The sequence below is a fragment of the Saccopteryx bilineata genome, chromosome 3, assembly GCF_036850765.1.
Source record: "Saccopteryx bilineata isolate mSacBil1 chromosome 3, mSacBil1_pri_phased_curated, whole genome shotgun sequence".
Taxonomy (NCBI): Eukaryota; Metazoa; Chordata; class Mammalia; order Chiroptera; family Emballonuridae; genus Saccopteryx; species Saccopteryx bilineata.
The window spans coordinates 80,094,964-80,120,395 of record NC_089492.1 but is presented as its reverse complement, the minus strand read 5'-3'; the positions used below and the strand labels follow the sequence as shown (position 1 = coordinate 80,120,395).

Below are 25,432 nucleotides of genomic sequence, written 5' to 3'. Positions count from 1 at the left end.
CACACTGTACACTGGTCCAGGCACTGAAAGGCAGCTTCCGCACCTCTGCCTCCAGCTTCTCACACCAGACCGACCTTCCATCAGAGACACACCTTCCTCCCCGAGTGCTCTATGGAGATTCTTCTCCAAAGGCTTTTGCTACTTATATTTAAGAAGAATGATTACAGGGCACAGCACTGTAGAATGGCTACTTACCGTTTATTTACCCAGTCCTGCCAGGTACATACTGGGGTTTCTCTGTCAGGGTACCAATAATGCTGCAATAAATACTCTGGTGGGGGCCGTTTTCACATCAAAATATTTCTCTAACATGAATTTCTACAAGTGGCCACATGTGAGACACATCCTTAACAAAAAGATGCAATGTTTGGAAAATCTTTCTAGTAACACAAGTGCCCAGACTGACCGCATCTGACAGGAGTCAGTTCACCAGCCCAGTCACTAGCACTTGGGAGTCTCAGTTACAAGGCTGATGTGAAGACTGTCCCTGATCTAGACATTTGACATTTTCAAATAAACACACACGTCTGTTAAAGTAAAATGTGCTTTCAGATTACAGAGCAGCATATGGGTGACCAGAGACCAGGAAAGAGGAAGGGGAGACATGACTCTGTGGGTTTTCTAATTTCCCAGCATATGTCACCTAAGTGTCTGCTCTTTCTCATGAAAACATACTTCCTCCTTCACTTCCAGAATTAAGTACAATTTGTACAATACTTTGATATTGCTAGGAAAAAACCGCTCCAACTTATTACCATTACATTCACTTTAAAGAGGTTTTGTCACTCATCCATCCAGGAACACAGCCCTATGGAGCCATTTGTTAACTGGTATTCAGACTGCTACTTTTGGTTCCCAATTCAAAGACTAAAAGCCAGGTCCAAAAGCAGTCTCAGTTTAAAAATGTACTGTTTCATTAGAAGACATCTTGCCTGACCTGTGCTGGCGCAGTGGATAAACCATCAACCTATAATCTTGGCATCACTGGTTCAAAACTCTAGGCTTGCCCAATCGAGGCACATACGAGAAGCAATTATGAGTTGATGTTCCTTGCTCGTCTCCCCAACCTTCTCCTCTCTCTAAAATCAATCAATTAAAAAAAATAAAAAGAAAGAAGACATCCTCTCTAGGTGCTGTGTTATAAAACAAGGGAGCAAATACCTGCCAGAACCAAATGATCTGCTTGCTGTTCCTCGTGTAGTGCCGATACACGGTGTTCCTCTGCCAGTCAGCCAGGTCCACCTCCTGCATGCCGCACAGCATCACCTGGGGGATGCCAACAACGGCCACAGTAACCAACCCACAACATTTTGTTGCAATGTGTCACACAGATCCCTTGGTACTTGATCTTATCCATGTTTACTGAACTCAGAAAAAACACAGGGTAACTGTTCTTCAAGAACATTAGCTGTGCTAAAAAGAATATCCCTTTACTATAAATACATCCTAAATTGAGTATCCAAATTATTAATGAGTTTCAAACAAACTTCTGCTCCCTCCCCCTCAAAATGCAAGCTAAAGTTTACTCAGAAAGTCACATAAGGGAGCCATGGAGCAAGGGAGCTGGGTTGGCTGTGTGGGCTCAGCAAGCGAGTCACAGAGGCAGAAGCGGGCCCTGGGCTTAGAATAATCAGCTTTTTAAAAAAAATTTATGTTATCTACTGAAAAATATACTAACCTTATTTATTCAGGCTTTGAGAATAAAATATCCTATAAATATGAAATTTTCAAATGCCAGTTTATTATAAGTGGGATGAACCTATTATGTGCATAGTAGTATGATACATATTTTACTTCTCATCAATTCTGAATTTATAGACAATAGGATGCACATATTTTTTAAAGATTTTACTTATTTTTAGAGAGACAGGAGAGAGAGAGAGAATCATCAACTTATAGTTGCTTCACTTTATTTTTCACTGATTGCTTGTCATATATGCCTTGACCAGGCAAGCCCACAGTTTCAAACCCGTGACCTCAGCATTCCAGGTCAATGCTCTATCCACTGCACCACCAGAGGCCAGGCAGGATGCATGTGTTTTAATTAGAGTTAGATGAGCTTTGACCCATGTACCTACACGTGTGTAACCACCATCACAATCAAGATACAGAATGTTTCCATGACGGCCCCTTTGCAGTCAAGGCCACCATCCTCACCTGGCACTAGGTGACCACTGACTAGATCAGGGGTCCCCAAACTTTTTACACAGGGGGCCAGTTCACTGTCTCTCAGACCATTGGAGGGCCGCCACATACAGTGCTCCTCTCGCTGACCACCAATGAAAGAGGTGCCCCTTCCGGAAGTGCGGCGGGGCTGGATAAATGGCCTCGGGGGCTGCATGTGGCCCGTGGGTCATAGTTTGGGGACGCCTGGACTAGATTCTTCAGATTGTCACACAGTGTGCACACAGGCTTGTTTGTCCCCCTCACCCAGCACATTATCTCTGTTGCTCTGGGTAACAGCACTGTTTCATATTGCTGAGGAGTGTTTCGTTATATGAACATACACCACTATCCATTTGTTGGTGAACATTTAAGTTACTTCAAATTTGGGGCTTTGAGTAATAAAGTTGTAATGAACATATGGAGACTCTGTGGACATATATTTCACTTCACACTTCACTTGGGTAAATACCTACTAGTGGAACTGGCAGGGCACAGGGGTGAGGTATGTCTGACTCCGCAGGAAACTAACCAGGGGCCCCAGGTGGACATCACTGGGCTTCCAACCTGTACTTCCCAGGGTGCGAGGAGCATCCTCCAGGTGTTTACCTGCTGCCACTGTAGCTCCTTTTGTGTATCATCCTTTGTCAATCTCTGTCCCTGAGTGCAGGCTGCCTTTTCTCATTTACTTTGAAGAGCAGAGTTTTTAGTTTTGATGATGTCCAATTTAACCTTTCTGTGGGGGTGGTTTATTATTTTTTTTGTGTTCTACCTAAGAAACTAATGCCTACACCAAGATTTTTCTCCTGTGATTTCTTTTTCGCTTTCCTAGTTATGCCTGGCTTAAGTTAATCTTTGCTAAGAGCTGAAGCAGAGGTAAGGGGAACTCTCTTCTATGTGGGATATTCTGTTGACCTAGCATCATTTGTTCAGAACAAGTTTCCTTTCTCACTGAAACATATCAGTACTTTTGTTAAAAATCAACTGACAATTATTTATGTGTGGGTCTGTTTCTGGACATTCCGGTGTTCCACTGAGAAATACTGGTCTCCTGTCACAAAGACCATGTTGTCTGAGTCACCACGGCTCCATCATAATTCTTGAAACCAGGTAGAGATAGCCTCCAAGTTTGTCCTTTTTCAAAATTGTTGTGGCCTTTGTATTTCATAGTAATTTTAGAATGAGCCTATCAATTTTTATTAAAAAATCTGCTAAGATGTTGACTGGCATTGTGTTGAATATACAAATTAATTTGGAAAGAATTGACATTTTTACAATATTGAGTCCTCCAATACATAAGCTGATATACCTCTCTACTTATTCAAGTAATCCTTAATTTTCCTGAGCAATTTTTTTTTTTTTTTACAGAGATAGAGAAAGAGTCAGGAAGAGAGATAGGTAGGGACAGACAGGAATGGAGAGAGATGAGAAGCATCAATCATTAGTTTTTTGTGGCACCTCAGTTGTTCATTGATATATGCCTTGACCGGGGGCTATAGCAGACCGAGTAACCCCTTGCTCAAGCCAGCAACCTTGGGCTCAAGCTGGTGAGCTTTTTGCTCAAACCAGATGAGCCTGCGCTAGAGCTGGAGACCTCGGGGTCTTGAACCTGGGTCCTCCGCACCTGGGTCTATCCATTGCGCCACTGCTTGGTCAGGCCAATTTTTAAGTTTTAAAGACAGAGGTCTCATATGTCTGTGGTTAAATTAGTTCATTTTTTTGATACTTTAGTAAATGAAACTTCCCAATTGTTCATTGCTAGTATACAAAAGATATAAACTGACTTTTTAAATTACTGACCTTGTACCCACAGTCTTGTTAAATTTACTATTATTCCAAATAGGGTTTGGCTATTGGAATCGGGCCCTTGAGATTTCCTAAGTTGACAATCAGTGACATAACACTCTTCATCAAACAGAAAGCTGTCCTCTATTCCTAGCATGGTTGAGTTTTTATAAAGAATAACTGTAGCCTGACCAGGCGGTAGCGCAGAGGATAGAGCGTCAGACCGGGATACTGAGGACCCAGGTTGGAAACCCCGAGGTCGGCAGCTTGAGCCTGGGCTCATCTGGTTTGAGCAAAAGCTCACCAGCTTGGATCCAAGGTCGCTGGCTCGAGCAAGGGGTCACTCGGCCTGCTGAAGGCCCAGTCAAGGCACATAAGAGAAAGCAATCAATGAACAACCAAGGTGTCACAATACACAACGAAAAACTAATGATTGATGCTTCTCATCTCTCTGTTCCTGTCTGTCCTTGTCTATCCCTCTCTCTGACTCTGTCTCTGTAAAAAAAAAAAAAAGAATAACTGTAAAATCTTCTTAAAGTTTAGCCTGACCTGTGGTGGTGCAGTGGATAAAGCGCTGACCTGGAATGCTGAGATTGCGAGTTGGAAACCTTGGGCTTGCCTGGTCAAGACACATATGAGAGGCAACTACTATGAGTTGTGCTTCCCCACACCCCCACCTATTTCTCTCCTCTCTCTCTAAAATCAACAAATAAAAAAAATATTTATTTTGTTTGTTTTTTTCCCCAGAGACAGAGAGAGAGAGTCCCCTGGAAAAAGGGTTGGGAGCGCTAAAGCGGAGGACCAGGAAGCTGCGACAGTCTCATGCTTGTCAAGCCCTTGGTGGCCTTCACATTCTCATGTACAGCCTGGGACAGAGTGGGCATTTCACACCTAAGGGGACTAACGTCCAGTTGGTGCTGACTTGCCCTTAGCTCATAATGCAGAGCTGTGAGAGAATATTCATCCTTTTTTGGTTTGTTCTACTTTGATTTTTACTCCTAGTCTGTTCTTTCTCTTACTCCCTCCACTGTTTCTCTTACCCATGAATAATAATAATGGTGTTCCTGTCATTACTCAAAGTAGTGCTTATTCATAATCATGCCCCCTTTTACAGGTAAAATCTATTTAAACTTTAAGATGTTATTTTTAAGATTTTTTTATTGCCTGACCAGGCGGTGTCACAGTGGATAGAGCATTGGACTGGGATGTGGAAGACCCAGGGTCGAGACCCCGAGGTCGCCAGCCTGAGCTGAGATACTAGAACAGCCACGCTCACAGCGTCAGTCCTCACAATAACCAAGGTGGAGGCACCCCAATATCCACTGGCTGACAGATGGGTAAAGGACATGCAGTCTACACATAAAATGGAGTATGATTCAGCCTCAAGATGCATACATTTTAGGGGTATGCATCTTGAGGATCCAAAATAGCTAAATTTTCTTCAGATTCTTAATTAAGTCTGATTAAAAAATTAACACTACTCTAAAAACTATCTTCCATTCACTTTTCTAATGTTTCTTTTTTTCCCTAGATTGATTTTAGAGAAAAGGTAGAGAGGGAGAGAGGGAGGGAAAAAAGAGGGAGGGGGCGGGGGGGGAGAGAGAGAGATTTATTTATTTGTTGTTCCACTTATTTATGCATTCATTGATTGATTCTTCTATGTGCCTGACTGGGGATCAAAGCCACAACCTTGGTGTCTCAGGTTGATGCTCTAACAAACTGTGCTACCTGGGCAGGGTTTACTGTGTGTAAACTAATTCATAAAAGCAAGTTGTTAGGAAAGACATGAACCAGGGTTAGAGACTCAACATGTCATTCAGGCTCCGAGCCCTGATTTCATCTACTTCCCACATCAGTTGAAGTATCCAGCAGGCTAATTTCTACATAGGAATATCACTGTATAAAACACAAAATGCAGCTTTTCATGTGCATCTTTGATTACATGAACACACCACATTGCTTAATAAAGGATCCAAGCTGGCTGACGTTAAAACACTTGCACCTCCAGGGAGCCAGAGAGGAAATGCCATGGGCTATCTATCCTGGTGCCCATATGGGAAGAGAAGATGTCATGAATTCAAAGACTAGTCTTTATGGAAATACAAATCAAAACAACAATGAAGTGTTATTCACACCCATTAGGATGGATACCATAAAGCACAACAGAAAATAACAAATGTAGGCACAGGTGTGCAGAAATAGGAACCCCTGTACACTTTGGTGGGAATGGAAGCTGGCAGCTTCTCAAAAAATTAGGATTCCTTGTGACCTAGCAGTCCTACTCCTGGGGACAGACCCAAGGAGCTGGAAGCAGGGAGTGAGATACTAGAACAGCCACGCTCACAGCGTCAGTCCTCTCAATAACCAAGGTGGAGGCACCCCAATATCCACTGGCTGACAGATAGGTAAAGGATATGCAGTCTACACATATAATGGAGTATGATTCAGCCTCAAAAGGGAAAGACATTATGACACCTGCTTCAAAAACCATGAGGAGATTAAAGATTTGTCTGCGATGAGACCATAAAAAAGGAGGAGGAGAGACAAGATGGCGCTGGAGTGGGCGGACGTACCAACATCTACCTCCCAGAACCAAAGTGGAATACAAACTAATTTTAAGAACTATCATCTGGAAAAACCAACTTTGCACTAAACTAAGAGGACTCTTCAACCAAGGAACACTGAAGAAGCCACACCGAGACTGCTTAGTGTATCCCAAGGTTCTCTTTACCATGCCACAGTCGCAGAGCTCCAGGGAAAAGCTACCTGGTCTCATCATCTCTCCAGGCAGAGGAGAACAGAAGCTCCATATCCACGCATGCTGCAAATGGCTTCTCCAGTCTACCTGAATCATTACCAGCTAGAAGCAGCGGTCATTGGGACTTGGACATGAGCTGCAAAGTATAGCATGGTAACAATTCCAGTGCCATGTGGACTTTTCCTGGATGTGGACTTTTCCTGGACTCCTGCTCCCTGTGACAGCTCCTAACAGACTGAACTGTGGTTGGTTTGCATTTTTCAGGGATTTGGCATGGTGATGGGGCCAACTTGGACTTGGTGAACATGTTAAGGACACTACTCTTTTATGGATTCTTGCTATATTGGCCAAGAGTTTGCTTAAAGGCTTTTAATCACTGTAAAAAAAAAATAGAAGGCTGGATAAAGAAGATGGGGCACATATACACCATGGTATACTAGTCAGCCATAAGAAATGATGACATTGGATCACTTACAGCAGAATGGTGGAATCTTGATAACATTATGCGGAATGAAATAAGCGAATCAGAAAAAAACAAGAACTGCAGGATTCCATACATTGGTGGGACATAAAAGTGAGACTAAGAGACATGGACAGGAGTGTGGTGGTTACGGGGGGTGGGGGGAGGGAAAGATCCTCACCTCCAGCTCTTTTTCATCAAAGTACTGTAGCCACTGAAGGGGAACAACTTCATTAAAACCATCCAGGAAAGCTTTGGTCTGTTCTTGTACTCCTCGAGAAAAACGCCATTCTGTCATTAAACTGAAAATAAAAACAGTATTCAAAATAGGTCATTTGTGTATGGTAAAGGCTTAGAAACACCAAGTACTTCTAAAAATCCCGTGTTTTGTCTTCACTGGCAGTGGCGCAGTGAATAGAGCACCAACCTGGGATGCTGAGGTCTCAGGTTTGAAACTCCGAGGTCACTGGCTCACCTGGAGCCCCCTGGGTCAAGGAATATATGAGAAGTAATCAATGAACAAGTAAGGTGCTGCAACTACAAGATAATGCTTATCTCTCTCTCTCTCTCTCTCTCTCTCTCTCTCTCTCGCGCGCGCGCTAAATAGGTAAATAAATAAATAAATAAATGTCCTATTTTTTCCCTAAATATACCATCTAAGGCCCCGTCTGGGTAGCTCAGTTGGTTAGAGCATCATCTCAATAGGCCAAGGTTGTGGGTTCAATCCCCACTCAGGGCACATACAAGAATCAACCAATGAATGCATAAATAAGTGGAACAACAAATCAATGTATCTCTCTTTCTCTCAAATCAGTAAATAATTTTAATATACCATTTACATTCTTTACACACACGTGTGTGTAGTTTTTGAGTTAACATGTATCAACAATGAGGAAACCAGCTCCCGCACGTGTGCAGCTTAAAGGGTGCTTTCCAAAGTAAGGAACAACAAGGAGGTTCCCTGTCAATGCGACAGCTGGCACAGCAGCACTCATGGCCACACTGTGAGCAGGGAAGGCACCACAGCTACCAGATGGGCTCCCCTTTCTCCTAACAGCCCTCCGCAGGGAAGCAAGGCTGTGTTGCAGGGACACGAGGACACTGCCTGTGGGTCATATGCTGGGACAGGTTATGTCCCTGTTAGAGAAAGCTCAGTGCTGACTTAATGGAGAACGTGACAGTTTCCTAACATTTAGAGTAGAAATCATTTAAGATGGAAATAAAACGCTCGAAGAAGCTGTGAAGGAGGGTGGCAAGAAGAAACAAGGAGTAGCACCGTCAGTGACAAGGTCTGGAAGGGAGGTGGTGTGGAGGCCCCATGCAGGAGCAGCCATGGAGAGCAGGTAGAGGAGGCAGCCTCTCTGGGACCCCTCAACCTCTGCCCTGTGTGCAGGAGGAAGGTGGCTGACTCATTCATGTCCAAGGCAACCTTCCACTTGGGTGTGCTGCTTCCAAACCTTCCATTCACCGTGACAAAACCCTCAACTCTGCCCAGCTGCCACCTTGGGGCTCAGATGACTCCTTTTCACACTCCCCTCACACACACACCCCTGCCAACACTAATTAGAAGACGAACCTTGCTCACGGTCCTCACCTTCTCACTTCCTGTTTACCCAAGTTTTATTTTTTTTAAATTTTTTTGTGAGAGAGACAAAAGGAGAGAGATTTGAAGCATCAACTTGTAGTTGCAGCACTTTAGTTGTTCACTGATTGCTTCTCATATGTGCCTTGACCTGGGGCTCCAGCTGAGCAGTGACCCCTGCTCAAGCCAGTGACCTTGGTCTTCAAGCCAAGCGACCTTGGGATCACATCTATGATCCCATGCTCAAGCCAGTAACCTCATGGTTTCAAACCTGGGACCTTAAGTGTCCCAGGTTGACACTTTCTCCATTGTGCCAGACTGTTTACCCAAGTTTTAAACCACTAGTTTGGCAAAATTTTGACATCCTGCAAGAAGAAACAACTTCCTTCACAAATGTCACTCAGGAAATGTGTGTGCGTGACATGAACTTCCTGTGACAATGACAGGAGTGTCCCCAGCTCTCAGAGTCCTTCTTACCCAGCAGCACCACTAGCTGAATGGCTCTGCCTACTCCTTAGTGGCCCTCATCGGGGTCACTGTCCCATGACTGGGTGTCACTGAGATCTCTGACTTTTTGTCTCTTCTAGTCACTCAACTAACTACAGATGACTCTGTCCATTGCTTAAGTTTCAACTATCACAGAAAAGCCAATTACTCTCACCCCAAATCATGCTCCCCATGAGATGAAGATATTTGTAATTCGTCTGTCCTCAGACATCCTGCTAACACATGCACTGCCAACCAGTCCAGAAACATCAGTCATTAACTACTTCATTTACAACTATTTCCCCACTCCATGTGAGTCATGACTGACTCTGAGCCATTCTATTCCTGTAACGTCCCCAAAACCCCATCCCGTCATTTTCATCTGTGTCTGCCTCCCCCCTTCTAGATTCCTGGACCACCTCCTACTTCAGGTCCTCCCCACACAGTCCCTTCCATCTGTGACTCCTGGAGCTCCCTGCACAGCCACCCAAAACCACTACTGGTCATCCCATCATGTTGGTGTTCAATAAACATCCAGGAGTCTTGGAAACAATGTGATTTTTGTGTACTGAGCACAGGCGGCCCCCGCTGAGGCCCCCGGCCACTGTTTCTTGCCACCTTGCACGTTCCCACAGCATGTGGCTCCCAGTCCCTGGAACATCTCAATTCCTCTGCGCCTGCTCGTTTCTGCCTTCCAAAGAGCAGTATATCTGCTCCTGTGCACTAAAAACTAAGTGTCACAACTGAAAAAGAAGAGCATTACCTCATAATTTTAAAGAGCAAGATTAAAAAACAAGATCAAAGTGTTATTGTACCAGAGAATGAAACAAAATCTGCCAAAAAATGTTACAGTCATGATTAGGTATAAACTCCTATATAGTAGGTACTCTACAGACTAGATTTTTAAAAATAGTAGTTTCCTTAATAACACAAAGTACAGAATTCAAGGAAGTAAACTAAGTACAGGCATTAAACTGCCCTGACATCTGAAAACGTGGACAGCATTTTCTAAGTGCTTAGGTTGTGCTAGGTGTTAATCACTGGATTTTGTGGAGAGCTCAAGGTTTAACAAATACAGAAAGCCCAGTGCCTTTCACACCTTTGTGAATATACTTTCTTCAGTGTTGTCTAACAGAAGTGATAAATGCTCCGAGTGCCCCAAATGTACACAGTGGGGCAACGCCCCACTCAGAGAACCCGAGGGCTGACTGCTGAGTGGGGCGTGATGGTGACACTACGGCAGGTTAAGAAGCAAGCACTGCAGCCACGTCTGCTCGGTGGTCTCTGACTCTCCCCAGGGGGAGACAGCAGCAGCCTGTGTGCACTCCTGCTAACGGTCTTCTGCTGCCTGGTCTGCAGCGGCCCAAGCTGGACACAGCCCGAAAGATCCTGAGTCACACAGGAAGGACAGCAAGCTTATCTAGCCATTAGGAAGCGAGTGAATCTAGCTCTCCTGTCCTGGGAAAAGCAAGTTAGAGAGTAATGTGTACATAATCCTGCTTTGGAAACAATTACAAAGAGCAAACATGAAAAATCTGAAAGGAAGAGAAACAAGGTCAATACCAAGTTCAAATCTAGAAGGGGAAACGTGGCACCAGGGCAGGAACAGGCCCAGAAAGGCAGTGGGGAGAGGAAATGAGCAATGTGACATGCCACCTGTAACGCGGGTCAGTCAGGAGTTCAGGAGGTGTGGGCCCAATCCAGCCTCTAACATGCTTTCTGTGCACAATGTGAGTCTCTACCTACTTTTTAATTAAAAAAAAAATTAAAAGTAACATTCCATGATATAAAAAGCACAGGAAATCAAATTTCAGTGCGTGTTCTGGGGTTGTATCAGAACACTGCCACACGGGCTTGTGCTCATGCTGTCTACGCAGCACAGCGTCAGCTCCGGGGACGGGGCGCGCTCCGGAGCGGGGCTGAACTGGGGCTATACATGGCTCAGGAGCCTGAAACATCTATCTGGCTGCTTCCTGGAAGTCTGCACTGGCCTGGCTGGCACATGGAAACACTTTCTCAAGGTCACACCTGACTAACAGAACACTGAGGCTTGGGAGCAGACCTCTGAGAAGCAGGCTGCGTGAAGGGCCTTGGACAAACATCCGCGTTGAGGAAGTGAAGGAAATGTGGAGCAGCACAACTGAAAGAAGAGGACAAGAAACTGTAGGCTGTGGTTCATGGGACTCAAGAGGGCAGTTTAAAACTGGTGTGGGAGCCCATGTTAAGACAGGGAGTGAGAGGGCAGGTGAGATGCACCAGGAGATGAGCCCTTCTGGATGGTCGGGGCTGGGGTCCATATCATGCTGTTCTACAGGGCGCCCTGCTCTTCTGTCTGCAAGGAGGTGGCTGTGAGCTCTGCCCAGCCTCTGAGCCCTGACTGGGCAGGGAGCACACAGCCAGTGGCTGTGGGCAGTGAAGGGAGTGTGTGTGCTCTGACTGCAAGAACACAGAAGGACACAGGAGGGATAGCAATGCACATGGACCTACAGCACGGTGAACCCTGTGCAGAAGTCAAGAACACAGGAGAACACGGGAAGGGAGAGCAGTGTGCGTGAACCTGGAGCACGGCAGAGCCTGTGCAGAGGTCAAAAACACCGGAGGACACGGGACGGGATGGCAGTGCGCATAGACCTGGAGCACGGCGGAGCCTGTGCAGAGGTCAAGTAGAGAGAACACGATGAAAAAGGAAATCAGAGGAATGAATGTGGAGTCAGTCCTCCCAGAGGAACAGACAGGGAGGGGCTGGGTGCCAGCAGGGCCTCGTGCCAGCATGCTTCGGGAGCTCTGGGAACCTCACCCGATGTATTCATCCTTGTTATCTTCTGTCACCAGAATATTGGCACCTCCCAATTTCAGGTCATGTGAGGTAACTTTTCCCAATATCTCCATGTCAACAGAAAAGTACATTTCTAAGCCACATTCTTCAATGTTGTTGTCTCTAGGTGAGAAAAATAGACATACTTATTAACAAGTCATATAAATTGGTTTCAAGAAAATGCCTTATTGAAACATAAATGTTCAAACCTTATCCAGATAAGGGAATTATAAAATTCAGTATCAATAGATTCCAAATCCTTAATCGTCAGTTTTTTACTTAGCATACGCTTATAGAATGGTAAGGAGAAACCAGTATCAATAAACTTTCCATGGAAAAGTGCCTGCCAAGAAAAACAAAAAACTTATTTTAAAATGTACAAAGTAATTTTTTTTATTGAGAATATAATGATAACAGAGAAATCATGAGGCTTTATCTATTTAAGTGAGGTAAAAAACCCAGCTACACGTCCTGTTGACAAAAGGGTATGCCTGACCACTGGTGGCCCAGGACACTGAGGGCCCCAATTCAAAACCCTAGGGTCGCCTGCTAGAGCGTGGGCTCATCAGCTTAAGCACAGGATCACTGAAATGATCCCAAGGTTATTGGCTTAAGCCCAAAGGTCACTGGCTTGAGTCCAAGGTCGCTGGCTTAAAGCCCAAGGTTGCTGGCTTGAGCAAGGGGTCACTGACTCGGCCAGAACCCCCCCAGTCAAGGCACATATGAGAAAGCAATCAATGAACAACTAAGGTGCTGCAACAAAGAATTGGTGCTTCTCATCTCTCCTCTCCCTCTTGGTGTTAAGGAGCTTTACCAACCCCACTCCAGAGCACTTTATAAATTACATTAACCTACCGAGATGCCGCAGTGGAGAAAGGGCCTCAGGGCTCCCGGGAACACTGCCTTCACTACCCTGGCAGCTGCCAGCCCAGGGAGCCCCGCCCCTCGGCCCCACCTCTACTGTGCTGTGTCCTCTGAAGCCCAAAGCCTCCAGGCCCTCGACTGTGTCTCTGCAGAAACAGCATCTCACTCTAACAGCAGCCTGGCATTTCTCTGAGGACCTGGCTTTCCACTAAGTGAAGCTTAAATGAACAAATGAGACTTGGCATCAGGCTCACCATGGCAATGAAGCGACCGATGAAACAAAAGTAGGAGAGGTGGTCTGGGTTGATGGTGGATGCGGGGTTGATCTGCAGACAGTAGTTGTTCTTGCCAGCATACTCAAACAAGCAGTACATGGGGTTCAGGACTTCATGTGAGAGCAAGAAGAACCATTCTCTAGAGAAAACAGGGCAAGATCATTCCTTAGCATTCAGTGTACACAAATTTAATAGCGGATCAAATACACAAAGTGCCTACCAGTCCTCACCGCCAAATACAAAGCCAGTGTCGTCACACCTGCCACACTCATTTCTCTGCAGACTTGCTGGGGTATCCCCTCAGCTACAACTGTGTCTGGGCAGAGCCTGTGTTTCCCAGTCCAGAGGTTTTGTGGCACCAGTAACAGTAACAAACTCACAGTGGTATTCACTATTCTTTAGATGACCTGCCCCATCTACCAGACTGTAGTAAGCTCCTCAAAAGGAAAGGCCACAGCTTTATATATTTCTTGTAACCGTAATGCTTACAGGCATCATGGGACAAAGCACAATAGGTTTTGGTAAGTATCTGTGGGTGGTTCTGAGCCACACAGCACTGCTGCTATGGAATACGTTTAGTTTTACTGCCAAAGCATGAGAATTGGCACCCAAATTAAAAGGCAAATTCTTTAAATGTGATGAACATTCTTTAAGTTATCACCCATTTTGCCTCATTTATAAAAGTCTAATACATGAAATACAATTAGATAAAAGGTTAATAATTTATATGACAAAACACGCTTAATTTGTAAATGGCTTTTAACCAGCAATTTCTTCTACAGCCAGGCTCCAACCCAGGTTCCCGCAGGGACTGGTGAGGGAGAGAAAGGGGCTGCTATTCGCTACTGACCCCAATCTCTCACTCTCCACTGTATCCCTGACCAAAGTTATATTGGTTTTAAAGAAAAATGATTTCTGGGCATATAATCCCAGCCCTCATATGATGGGGCAGTGGTGAGCACAGAAGTGGAAGAAGTTCACTACCCTCAGGGGAGGCAGCTCCTCTGATTCAGCCAGTTGATGCCACGTGAGAAGGTACTTTTAAAAAGAAGCCAGAAATCTTACTTTTAAAGCATAATCTAGTAACTTTCTTTAATGTTGTCAAATAATTTTTTAAAATTTTAAATCAGAATGGGGGCCACCGATATGCAGGCTAGCCCACCCTGGCAGCCTCTGTACAAGTGTTCTTCTAAAGGTTTACACAGTCTCAGGAATGCCTAGAGAAAAGGGAATCCCCAAACAACACCAGCTAAGAAACGATAGGTACTGATTCCTAAAACTAAATGCAGCCCCAACACAGCAGCTGAACCAAGTGTGCCTCCCACTGACACAGGTGGCGTATAACATGGCCAGGGATGAGCACTGAACGCATCTGCTGGGCGTGTGCTCAGACACAGAACTAGGAATAAAGTATCCAGCTGCTGCAAGCCATGGTCAGCAAAAGCAGCCCAGAGAAAACTGAGTCACTCAGAAGGAGGGCTGTCCCATGGCACCTGACCTGTACCTGACAGAGGGAAAGAGGGAGAAACTCTAACAGGCAGTCACATTCAGCACACCCCTCTTCACGCTCTCAATAACTAAGGAGACACAGAGGGTGAAAAGATCATGAGACAGCAGATGAGCTAGCAGAGTCTACAGAAGAAAATGAAGAAAATCACAGTAGAAGCAGCAGAAGGCAGGCAGCACTGTGAACAGGGACATGGGGACAGGTGTGAGAAAAACCAAAACAGGTGTGGAAAAGCACAAGAGAAAGAAATCAGACAGACATGTACGACTGACAAAGGAGACTCCACATACCCACGACTGATGTTCCTGAAGAAAATGGAACACATGGAACAGAAAAAATATTCAAAGACATAATAGAAGAAAAGTCCCCTTAAGTTAAGGAAGATTTTAACATGTTCCTAGAAAAGATACAAAACAATCAACAATGAAATCAGTAAGCTTCGAGAACAAGGACTGGGCTCCCTCTGGCAGTGCCCCATTCACACTGAAGGGACAGGAGGCGAACTCTCAGGTGAGAAGCTGTGTCTGGTCAAGCTACCACTTACATTCAAAAGCAACAGAAAACACATTCTGAAAACTGCTGGAATACATCACCCTTGTCAATTCTGAATTCCTGAATAAACCAACACCCACACACAAGTCAAAGCAAAGAATTTGGGAATAAGAAAATTATGGTATGGAAAAACTGACTATATGCAGTAAAACTTTCAAATTATAAAACTAAACCAGAATTGTTGAAGTAAAAAAGGGGTTCAGATAAGAATGAGAATGTTATCAAGCCAGACACTGTAAAAATAATACTATATTTCATTTCTCAGATGTACCTTTCTTTTGAATGAACATTTCTGAAACTGGGAGATATCACAATAGCTGAAATATAAACATTCACTATGATAGGTAGTATTTCTTTTCTCAAAAACCTCCTTGATAATATTCTGGATATGAAAATATGCGAATACAACCAAAGCCGATAATCCCACTGACACGCTCCCACCGGTGGTGCCCAGTCCCACCTCGCTTCTTGTCAATAGCACTAAACTATACTTACGTAATTCTATATACCTGTAAAATATGAGTTCAGAAAGAGCTGTTTCTATTCAAAGCAAGTTTAAATCTTTGGGAAGATTTAATGTTTTGCTAAACAATAAATTATTGTTAAATAATTTTTCAAAGCAATTGAGGGTAAAAAACTCTAAAAGGATTTCCTAATCATTGTTTCGCAAGCATCTACTGTTAACAATATAGTGAATGAATACAGAAAACTTTGTTCTCATAACGACTCAGACTGAATTAACAACACAAACACAGAACACACACTGTTACAATAGTGAAAAGAAACAACCTTGTGCATGCTGATCCATGATTTATGATATCTCCATATAATGGAATATTGTGCAGCCATTAAATAAAAAGAGAGGATTATCTCCATGTGTGATATGGGAAGATTTCCACAATATATAAAACAACAAAAGCAAGTTGCTATATTGTACAAGTTGTATGATCAATTCTGTTTAAAAAAAAACAGCAAACATATATATCACATAGATACAAATTTATATACGGGCAGAGAAAATGTATAAGCTAACCATGAGTACTAATAGTGGTTATAACCTCTAGAGTTGTGTAAATCTTTTTATTTTTGTTCTTAAAAATAATACTGATTGCTTTTAAAAACACATCTTTTCAATACTACATCCACTGTGTGAGACACTATTTAAAAGCAGATGTTTTATTTTACCTTGCTAAACCACCATAATCAAGTCCTTCTTCTCCTCTAAATATTACATACAGTCGCCTCCTCAAGTCATAGGGTTTTAATGCCATAATCTGATTAAAACAAAAACATGGATATTTAAACACAAATATATAGCATAAGTTTCTTCCAAAGACAATTCAATTTAAATATCTATATTTTCAAAATAACACATTTCCTCATGTCATACAACAATGCCTTTAACTCTAAAGAGCAAGTGGTGAAGGTGTGCCTCGTGCTGCTCAGTCTCCTCTCTCCGTCCCCCTCTGTACTGAGTGGTGGCTCCACTCGGTCAGCGCAGCCGAGAGGAAAGTCTCACACAGCTCTATGGTTAGAAAATATTCCCTCACTCCATTACTCCCAGAATTTTACAAAAATCTTGTAAAGGCTTTTTTTGATTAGCAACTTTTTCTGATTAGCAACACTAAACAAGAAGCATTAGATCTTGTTTTGGGCCCTGCTTATATACACATTCCATTTCTCAGTAGGAAAGAAATGCAGTTATAGCAGAGAATTATTTATAAGGTGATGCATTTATACATAATAAGTATATCTTAACGCAACACAGATAACCAACTTCATAATCCTTACTGGCTCATGTTAAGGTTACTAGTAACAGGCTTCACTACTGGGTAACAATGGATTCCTTCTCACACGTGTCAGAGCCTGAGCCAAGGCTGGTACGCATGGTCAGGGCCCTGGGACAGGCAGGCCCAGGCTCGTCCTGCACATGACAGAGACCATGATTCTCCTAGGCAGGGGACAGGGCACAACAAATCTGGATGTACACTTACTCAAATAAAGCTCAGACAGAGGTTGGAACAGGTGGTTCCATCTGACACTTACCTTGCTAAGAATGTACTAACTCAAACCAAAAGACAAGTCTGGAGAGTAGCTATAAGTATCCTGTGCCCATGCCAACAGCTGGGTGCGGTAAGGTAGGAGGAGAGTATCCTGACTTCAGAGTCCTCTTTTGGCCCATGGGGTCCCTGAGCACCTGTAGCACAGGGCTTCTGGGTCCTCACAGGAGTGCTTTGTGGGGGCTGAAAAGACTGACATGAAGTTCTCCACGTCACAAAAAAGAACTGTCACGATTTTGACTTTTTGTCTTTATTCTGTGGAGGACTCAGGGGAGTACACATATTTCACTTGTTTACCCATCCATCAGGCATTTGCTGAGCACTGCTACATGCGGGCTGCTTCAGAGACTGGCAAGGCCACAGCGAACACGACCGCCTGGGGGCTCTCGTGGAGTGGCACTGTCCGTCGGGCAGTGCTGAGCGTCAGCAGGAAGCACCAAGCACCACAAATGGCTGGGGGCCTGGGAGGGAGGTTAGCAGGGACTTGCAGCTCACAAAGGTCTCGCTGAGAGCAGGACATGGACACAGAACCAGCAGGAAGGAGGGCTGCTAGAGAAACAGTCCAGGGCTGCAGTGTCTGTACCTACTTAACTTTAATTTGGTGGTATTACCAAGACATTTTGTTTGCGTTAATAAAATCTTAGCAAAGCAAGTGTGAAAATGTGTCATTCTGTACCATTTATTTTAGCAAGCCCGTTCATGGCAGAATGACTTTCTCAGTCTCAGTGCCTCTGCCTGTGAAGCAAGGCATGTTAGGGGGATGAGTTAAATGGCAGTGCCAAGCACATGGCCATCAGCTTAGCACTGCCCTCAGTAAGTGGGCAGTGAGTGTATGACTGTGAGTATAAGGGCCCTCAGGAAGGCAGTCACTGTTGCAGTGGCTGTTTCAGGGGTTAAAATTTCTCAAGCCTTGTCCTTCACAACGAGACATATTAACTCTCCCTTACCTGCTGGAAGGAGTCTTCAAACAACGTCTGCCGGGACACATTAATCTTCACGTGACTGGGCAGTGCATTGGACTGAAAACAAACATAACATGGTCGTGTCACGCAAGCTTATAAACATATTGGGTACAGATACGACTAAATGCTATGACATGAAATATTTTAGCACTGCAGTACCTGGCACAGGTAACGGAAGTGAGCAAGCTTCCACCGAAAGCTGCGTTCGTAAGCAATCTGTGGACCACCTTTAGTTCTAAAGAGAAACAGAACAGGCAGGCATTAATGTGCGGTAAAGTCAATCTTTAACACTCCTTGTGACAGTGGAGTGTCCCAGAGGCCTACAATGATCACAGGACAGTTATTTGCTGGGAGAGAGTGAGGGTGTGTTTGCTGAGCCAGCAGGGGTATGAGCAATGAGGACACAAGACCCTGCACACAGAGTCTATGTTATGGACAGGGCTTCATAAAAATCAGTTAAGTGAAATACTAATGTCCACTGCAGACTATTTCAAAGAAGACCTATTTCAAAGATAACCCTTAACCTGAAGGATCTGGACAGAAGGGACAAGGAAGCAACTCTACTGCATCTTAACCCTAAGCGAACTAAAAGAAATGTAAGCACAGCAAGATGGGATCCCAGAGACAGGTGGCTCAGTGGCCAGTGAGGGAAGGGGCCAAGTGGGCCTAACGTAGGAACAGGCTTTCCAAATAGGGCCTGGGTCTCCTGCCTCGCAAGTGAGCCTGAGAGATGAGAACAGAGAGCTCTCACCATGAAGAGGACCCTCTGGGACCAAGGGAGGATGTTCTCATACAGCCAGGATCGAGGTCACTCAGCACACATTATGAAGTATGTGCATACACCTGGCACTCTCCTAGATGGTGAGAGCTTCACTTGCGGATAAAACAGTCTGTTTTTGTGGAGCTTCAGGACGAGTGGAGGAGCAGACAAGCAGCAGCATGAATGAGGCAGCTGTGCAGGCTGTGAGTGTCTGCATGGGGAACGTGCCCCCCCCCCACACACACACACAAAGAGGAGAGAAAGCAGCAGGGCAAGGGCAGGAGGGAGAAGAGACTCGCTGCTGAGAAAGGTGAACAAAGCAGGTCTCACGAAGTAAAGTCTGAATGCACACACGGAGCCACAGCCATAGAGACATTTGTGGACAGGGTGCACGGAGAACAGGAGCCTCAGTGTTGCTGGGACCGCTAGATGACTAGCAATGCTGGAGTGGAGTAAAGAGGTGATGTCAGGGGTCAGGTGCTGCGGAGCCTTGTAAAAACTTTGCTTTTTAGTCTGATCGAGAGGGAAACCACAGAATACTTTTGTGTAAAACAATGATTTTTTACTTAGATTTTTTATTACTCAGTCTGGCTACTGTAGGAGCATGGGATGCAGGCAGGAAGCAGGAGGACAGGCAGCAGGGTAGGTGACGCCAGAGACAGCGGGGTTTGGGAAGAGACAGAGGACTTACAATAATTCTGAAACACTGGCCCAAGCACACCTAGGAGTCGCGTGGCCATCACCCCAGATGGAAAGGTCCCGGAAGAACAGGTGCTATGGGAATTGTCAGGAAGGGGTGACCAGCAGATATAACAAAGAAGTAAGATTTTGGGGGTTTTATTTTTTTGTATTTTTCCAAAGTTGGGGGGGGCAGGCAGACAGACTCCCACATGCACTCAACCAGGATCCACCCGGCATGCCCACTAGGGGGCAATGCTCGGCCCCTCTGGGGCTTTGCTCCGCTGCAACCAGAGCCATTCTAGCGCCTGAGGTAGAGGTCATGGAGCTATCCTCAGCGCCTGGGCCAACTTTGCTCCAATGGAGCCTTGGCTACAGGAGGGAAAGAGAGAGAGAGAAAGGAGAGGGGGAAGGGTGGAGAAGCTGATGGGTGTTTCTCTTGTGTGTCCTGGCCGGGAATCGAAGAAGCAAAGTTTGAAGTGAGAGATTATAAAGCAGGACAGTGGGTAAGAGTCACCAAGAGAACATGTGTAGGTTGCTGAGGACGGAGCTCTGGGACCTTCCTTCAATGTTAAGAGGCTGAAGAGAAAGGATAACCCAGCCACCAAATAATCAGGTAAGATGAGGATGGCACAGGGTAAAAAAGGAAGCTTAGTCCTTACCTACTTCTGCCCAGAGATAGAGGTCCTGTATCAAATGCTCTGACATAAGACAGGATGTAAGCCAACCCAGACTGACAATGTGGATAGCATTGGTGTCCTTAGCAAGTTCAGGGGCAGAGGAACATCCCAGAGTTGGGCTAGGTTGAAATCAGAAACAGCAATACAGAGATAACTCCTTCAGGTGCTTTTCCTGAAGGTGCAGCAGTCAAAATCAATTTCTACTGAGTGGATCTGTATGTAAGGTGAAGAGTTGAGGGTTTTGTTTTTGTATTTTTTACTTTAGAAGAAGAGCTGGCAAGAATAATTTAGCAGAGAAAAAACAACTGATGATGTAGCACAGAAATATGATCAGTGCTGGAACAATGAAGTGGGAAGGAGAGGACGAAACCCTGGCACCAGCAGAGTCTTGGCCTTTGTCACCAACAGGGTCAGACGGCAGACAGATACTGATAGGTGGGCTGACAGGGTAGGACTCTGCATAAGGCCTTTCATGATAGCTTCTATTCTTGGTGACACAGAGACCTTGCCCCTAGGAGTGAAGGTGAAGGCCTCTGTCAAAGGCCTCACAGATACCTTCATCTGAGATACTCAGTCTTGTGGAGCATATCAGCCCCTGAGGTCACAGTACTGTGCTATGGCACTCAGGGGCAGAGAGCAAACAGACCTGGGTATGAAACAAGTCCCATGACCTGCTGTGTGATTCTGCCCAAGTCCATTATGCTCCCTAAGTCTCAGCTACTGCAGTTGAAAAAGGAAACTACTAGTGACTTCCTCAAGGGGGTGCTGGAAAGTAAAATTGGCTAATGTCTGTCAAGTGCTTAGCACAATTTGTGGCACATCGTAACCACTATATAAACATTTGCCACTGTTATTATGGAATTATATGCCACAGATCCATTCTGTGATAAGGTACAGCAAAGACAGGTATACTAGGGTATTTACTCAGTAGGTCTTTTTGATCCAAAAGTAAAATATGAGGCTAAATTATCAGCTAACCTACGAAACAGCATTAAGAACCTCAGGCCAAGACTTACACAGATGACTTCCCGTTGCGAGGATCTTTGAAGGTTGTTGTTCTGGTGTTATGATCGACAAAGTACCGCACACCTTCCCGAGTATACCTAATCTCCCAGCCTTCCGGCAGGGGCTCTTCATTCTGTAAGCTAAAGATCAAAGGTGAACACTTCTCAGGTACTAAAAACATCTGAGTCAAGCTCTACCTGATTCTAGCTACAGATCCGTACCCTTGAGTTCTTGGATCTTCCCACTGGGTGGTTTTTGTGTTATGGTTCACGAAGTAAACTCTGTCTGTTGAATCTACTCTTTTCTCTATAAAACAGAGTGAACACAGCATTTAATAACCATTTCTATATACACCTTTTAGAAATTTTACTAGCAACATATTGGCTTACCCCAGCCTGGCGGCAACGGTCCGTATGGGTCATTTTCCGCAGCTAACATAGAAGCCTGATTGGAGAAGGGGTTGGGAGAGAAATAAAGTAACAGAATCTTAATATAAAAGCAGACATAAATCAAGCACTCAGATGAATCACATTTCACAATAATTTCTAAAAAATATAATAAAAGGATGTGAATGAAGAAATTCCAAAACACTAAGTCCTAAAAGTGTCATGAGTTAAGGGAAGTCTATCAATTATTGTTTTTCTACACAAATTAGAAATAACACACTGACCATCACTGTTTCATCCCAGTTTTTCTATAATGATGTAGAGGCACCAGGTGGGAGGAGAAACTAGTTTATGAAAGCTGGTGTTTAAAGGAGACAATGGTATTTGTTTGAAAACAATTACCTGTTTTTTTAAAAAATAAACAAATGCCTATTAATACAGCAAATCCAATATCATTACACAAATAAACATTTATCTTAACATTCTCTCATATATTCATACATACATAAAAACATTTGTTTATATATTATAACCCAGAAATGTATTCTGAATCAAATGTAAACATTCTACCATGAATCTGAAAAGAATGACAAATGTAAAATCCTGACTTGAAAAGCCATTTCTCCATGTTGATGTACACACACTTTGGTGAGTATTCTACCACTCTGAAGCAGGTGCTGATCTCCGTGCTCAGTGTCCCTGTCCTCTCCTCCCCCTGCACAACAAGCTGCTGTGCTGGGGACAGCGACATGTGGCGAGAAGCACTGCATCCCACTCCCTGTGCAGCAGGGCTGGTGGGATGGCCACTCTGGCAAGTGAGGCTTGGGCAGAGGCCCTGCTGAGAAGCTCCCTTTCCCAGTAAAGGGGCAAGGGCTTGCTGGAAAAAGCCAGCTCCCTTCAATGCCACATCCTCTCTGCCCTTCTGCCTCGACTGGGAAAGTGAGCCAGGTGCAGCTGCATAGGACGGAGGTAAGGAGTAGGAAGGAAGCAGGAGAAGGATAAAGGAGCCTCCGCAGAAAGAGCCCAGACCCCTGGTGGCACTGAGGACTGGCCCTGGACTCCTCCCCAGACTCGGCATTGTACTTGGACAACTAACCCTCAGTCAGCTCAAGAGTGTTTTGTCATGTGCAGAGAACACAGTTCTGATACAACCCGTGACTCGAGTCTGCCCAGTTGCACTACGTATTCTGTGTGCACATAAGTTCCACCAAACGCAGACACACACAAATGTACCCTCTGGTCTACTATACACAGCCAGACAATCTCTGTCATCACAGATCCTGCACAAGCTCCCGGAGCCCACCTTGGTGGCAGACTGCAGGACAGTGGTCACCTGCACAGGAGACCTCGACATCTCACCCGTGAACAAGGCAGGACTCTAACAGGCTAGATTTTCTCTTTGTGTCTTTCCTACCTCCTGTTCATCTACCAGCTTTTATATTTGGGGATTAAGTTACCTCAAAACATTACCTAGAGATGCCCAGTACTTAAAATTTATATTTACTACTTCCTATGATCAAACCCATTTAACAAAGACTTTTTTCCAACTCTTCTTGTGGATTTTCCTTATGACAATAAAGACCTCACCAACTGGTCAAATTATCAGGTACACTAGATTGTTCAGAAACCTGGGAAGGTACTCAGAGCAGCCTTAATTAAAAGGGGCTAACTGATTTTACTTAAAGCCAACAAAAGTGTCATAATTAAAGGCAGAAGACTAGGAATTTATAAAGACACGGTATCTTACAAAAAATTGCAATTATGAAACTACCATTTTATAAAGACAAGCACCGAGTCTCTAAGGTACGTTATTAAATTAGAATTTTTTTTAAAAAGCTTGAAGTAGTTCTGTGTATCAGTAACAATGCTAGTTATTTATCCGAGGTCGACTGCAAAGTGCTCTGCAACGCAGAGACTGCGGTGCACACAGCACAGTACAGCCGGAGGGCGGGCCGGGCGACGCGTTGCTCACCGAGTAGAGGTAGCGCTGGTTGAACTGCTGTAGGGCACCCTGGAGCTGGCTGCGCTGTGACTGCCACTGCTCGAAGTCCCGCACGGACTCCAGGGTGGGACGCTGCCATGTGGTCGTCCTGGTGTTGTGGTCCACGTAGTACACCCGGCCACGGTCATCCACTCTTCTCTCCCAGCTACCACCAAAAGAGTGACAATAAAACTAAACTCTCTCAGTGTAAGACACTGGGAATAGCCAGTTAACACTTCAAGCAAGTGATTTAAAAATCAAGCCCAAGCCATAATAAAATAACTTTAAGAGAATATAAATCGTAATATTTGGCAGGAAAACTATGCCTGTAACTTGCTATTTATTTTAGCTTCATACCTCCTGTTCTATCACTTCCTGATTTCTAAGGATGGTCTCAAAAAGGGTTACAATTGACCCACTCTGACTACCATCTCCCCCTTGTTCTGATAGGCTTACTGAGCTCTTACTGTAAGCCTGGCAAACTGCCCACAGCCGCTGCCCATGTCGGGGTGTTAACTAAGTCTTTCTACAGCTCTTTGTCTACTGTCCTGTGGCCAACCTGAGCTGCAGGTACAGACACACCATCCACCTGCCACAGTGCTCAGGTACAACTCAGAAACAAACCCATCCCAATTCCAGTCTCAGTGCTCCAACACTTCAACACCCTAATGCTCCTTCCAGGGACCCCTATGGAGCCACATGAATGCCAACCTGGTCCCTCAGAACAGAATGCCCTTCCCTGTCTCTGCACCCCTGAACACACCCATCGTCCAGGGTCCAGTTCACTTTGAACCCATTGTGGTCATTAAAACTTATACAACAATCTCACAATCCTCTCAGCAACCAATCCCACACAAAAACATTCCCTGCCCTAAATTTTGAAATGCATTCTGTACTGGTACATAGATCTCCCAAGTGGCAAAGATCCCAAGGAGCAATGACAGGTGCAAGCAGAGTATGGGGATACTGTGAATAGTAACCAAGTTGGCTATTAGTGCAGTGTGTTCACAAGATGAACAACACAAAACCACAGACAAGGAACCTCAGTTTGCAAATGGCTTTGTGACAGCCTAACAGCATGACCTGTTTTTAGTGGGTAACAGGAATTCCTGCATTCATTTAAACTCTCTACCATATCAGCCATACATCATACACTGCACTGTGACAATCTTCATGGACCACCATGAGCCACTCTAATATCTGCTACTAAATCCCATGGGATAACGTAATTTGGATCACTGTCTATGAAAATCATGTGTATACAGTGACTTTCATTCTTTTTTTTTTTTTTTTTTGGTAAGGTGGCAGGGGGAGACAGAGAGAGAGAGAGAGAGAGAGAGAGAGAGAGAGAGATACGAGACAGACAAACAGGAAGGGAGAGAGATGAGAAGCATCAACTCATAGTTGCATCACTTTATTCACTGATTGCTTCTCATACATGCCTTGACTGGGGAGCTCAAGGAGAATCAGTGACCCCTTGCTCAAGCCAGCAACCTTGGGCTCAAGCCAGTGACCTCTGGGCTCAGCCAGTGACAATGGGGTCATGTCTATGATCCCACACTCAAGCTGGCAACCCTACGCTCAAGTTGGTGAGCCTATGCTCAAGCCCAATGAGCTGACACTCAAGCTGGCGACCTCTGGGTTTTAAGCCTGGGACCTCAGCGTCCCAGGTT

The 25,432-nt window shown here is 44.7% G+C and overlaps 1 protein-coding gene across 7 annotated transcripts in view; it reads right to left on the bottom strand.

The window, feature by feature from the left end:
• The window catches only part of WWP1 (WW domain containing E3 ubiquitin protein ligase 1), a 111,119-nt gene that overhangs the window by 5,307 nt on the left and 80,380 nt on the right, over positions 1-25,432 (bottom strand). For 6 of the 7 annotated variants that reach the window (XM_066266448.1, XM_066266451.1, XM_066266447.1 and 3 more), the window contains 12 exons: positions 23,751-23,925; positions 21,782-21,836; positions 21,614-21,698; positions 21,404-21,532; positions 18,429-18,504; positions 18,255-18,326; positions 16,433-16,521; positions 13,168-13,327; positions 12,259-12,392; positions 12,032-12,172; positions 7,348-7,468; positions 1,162-1,266 (listed from right to left, as the gene is read on the bottom strand). In XM_066266448.1, the coding sequence (XP_066122545.1) occupies positions 1,162-1,266; positions 7,348-7,468; positions 12,032-12,172; positions 12,259-12,392; positions 13,168-13,327; positions 16,433-16,521; positions 18,255-18,326; positions 18,429-18,504; positions 21,404-21,532; positions 21,614-21,698; positions 21,782-21,836; positions 23,751-23,925 (1,342 nt within the window). The remainder of the gene's footprint in view (positions 1-1,161; positions 1,267-7,347; positions 7,469-12,031; positions 12,173-12,258; positions 12,393-13,167; positions 13,328-16,432; positions 16,522-18,254; positions 18,327-18,428; positions 18,505-21,403; positions 21,533-21,613; positions 21,699-21,781; positions 21,837-23,750; positions 23,926-25,432) is intronic. The other variant, XM_066266453.1, reaches the window with a different exon arrangement.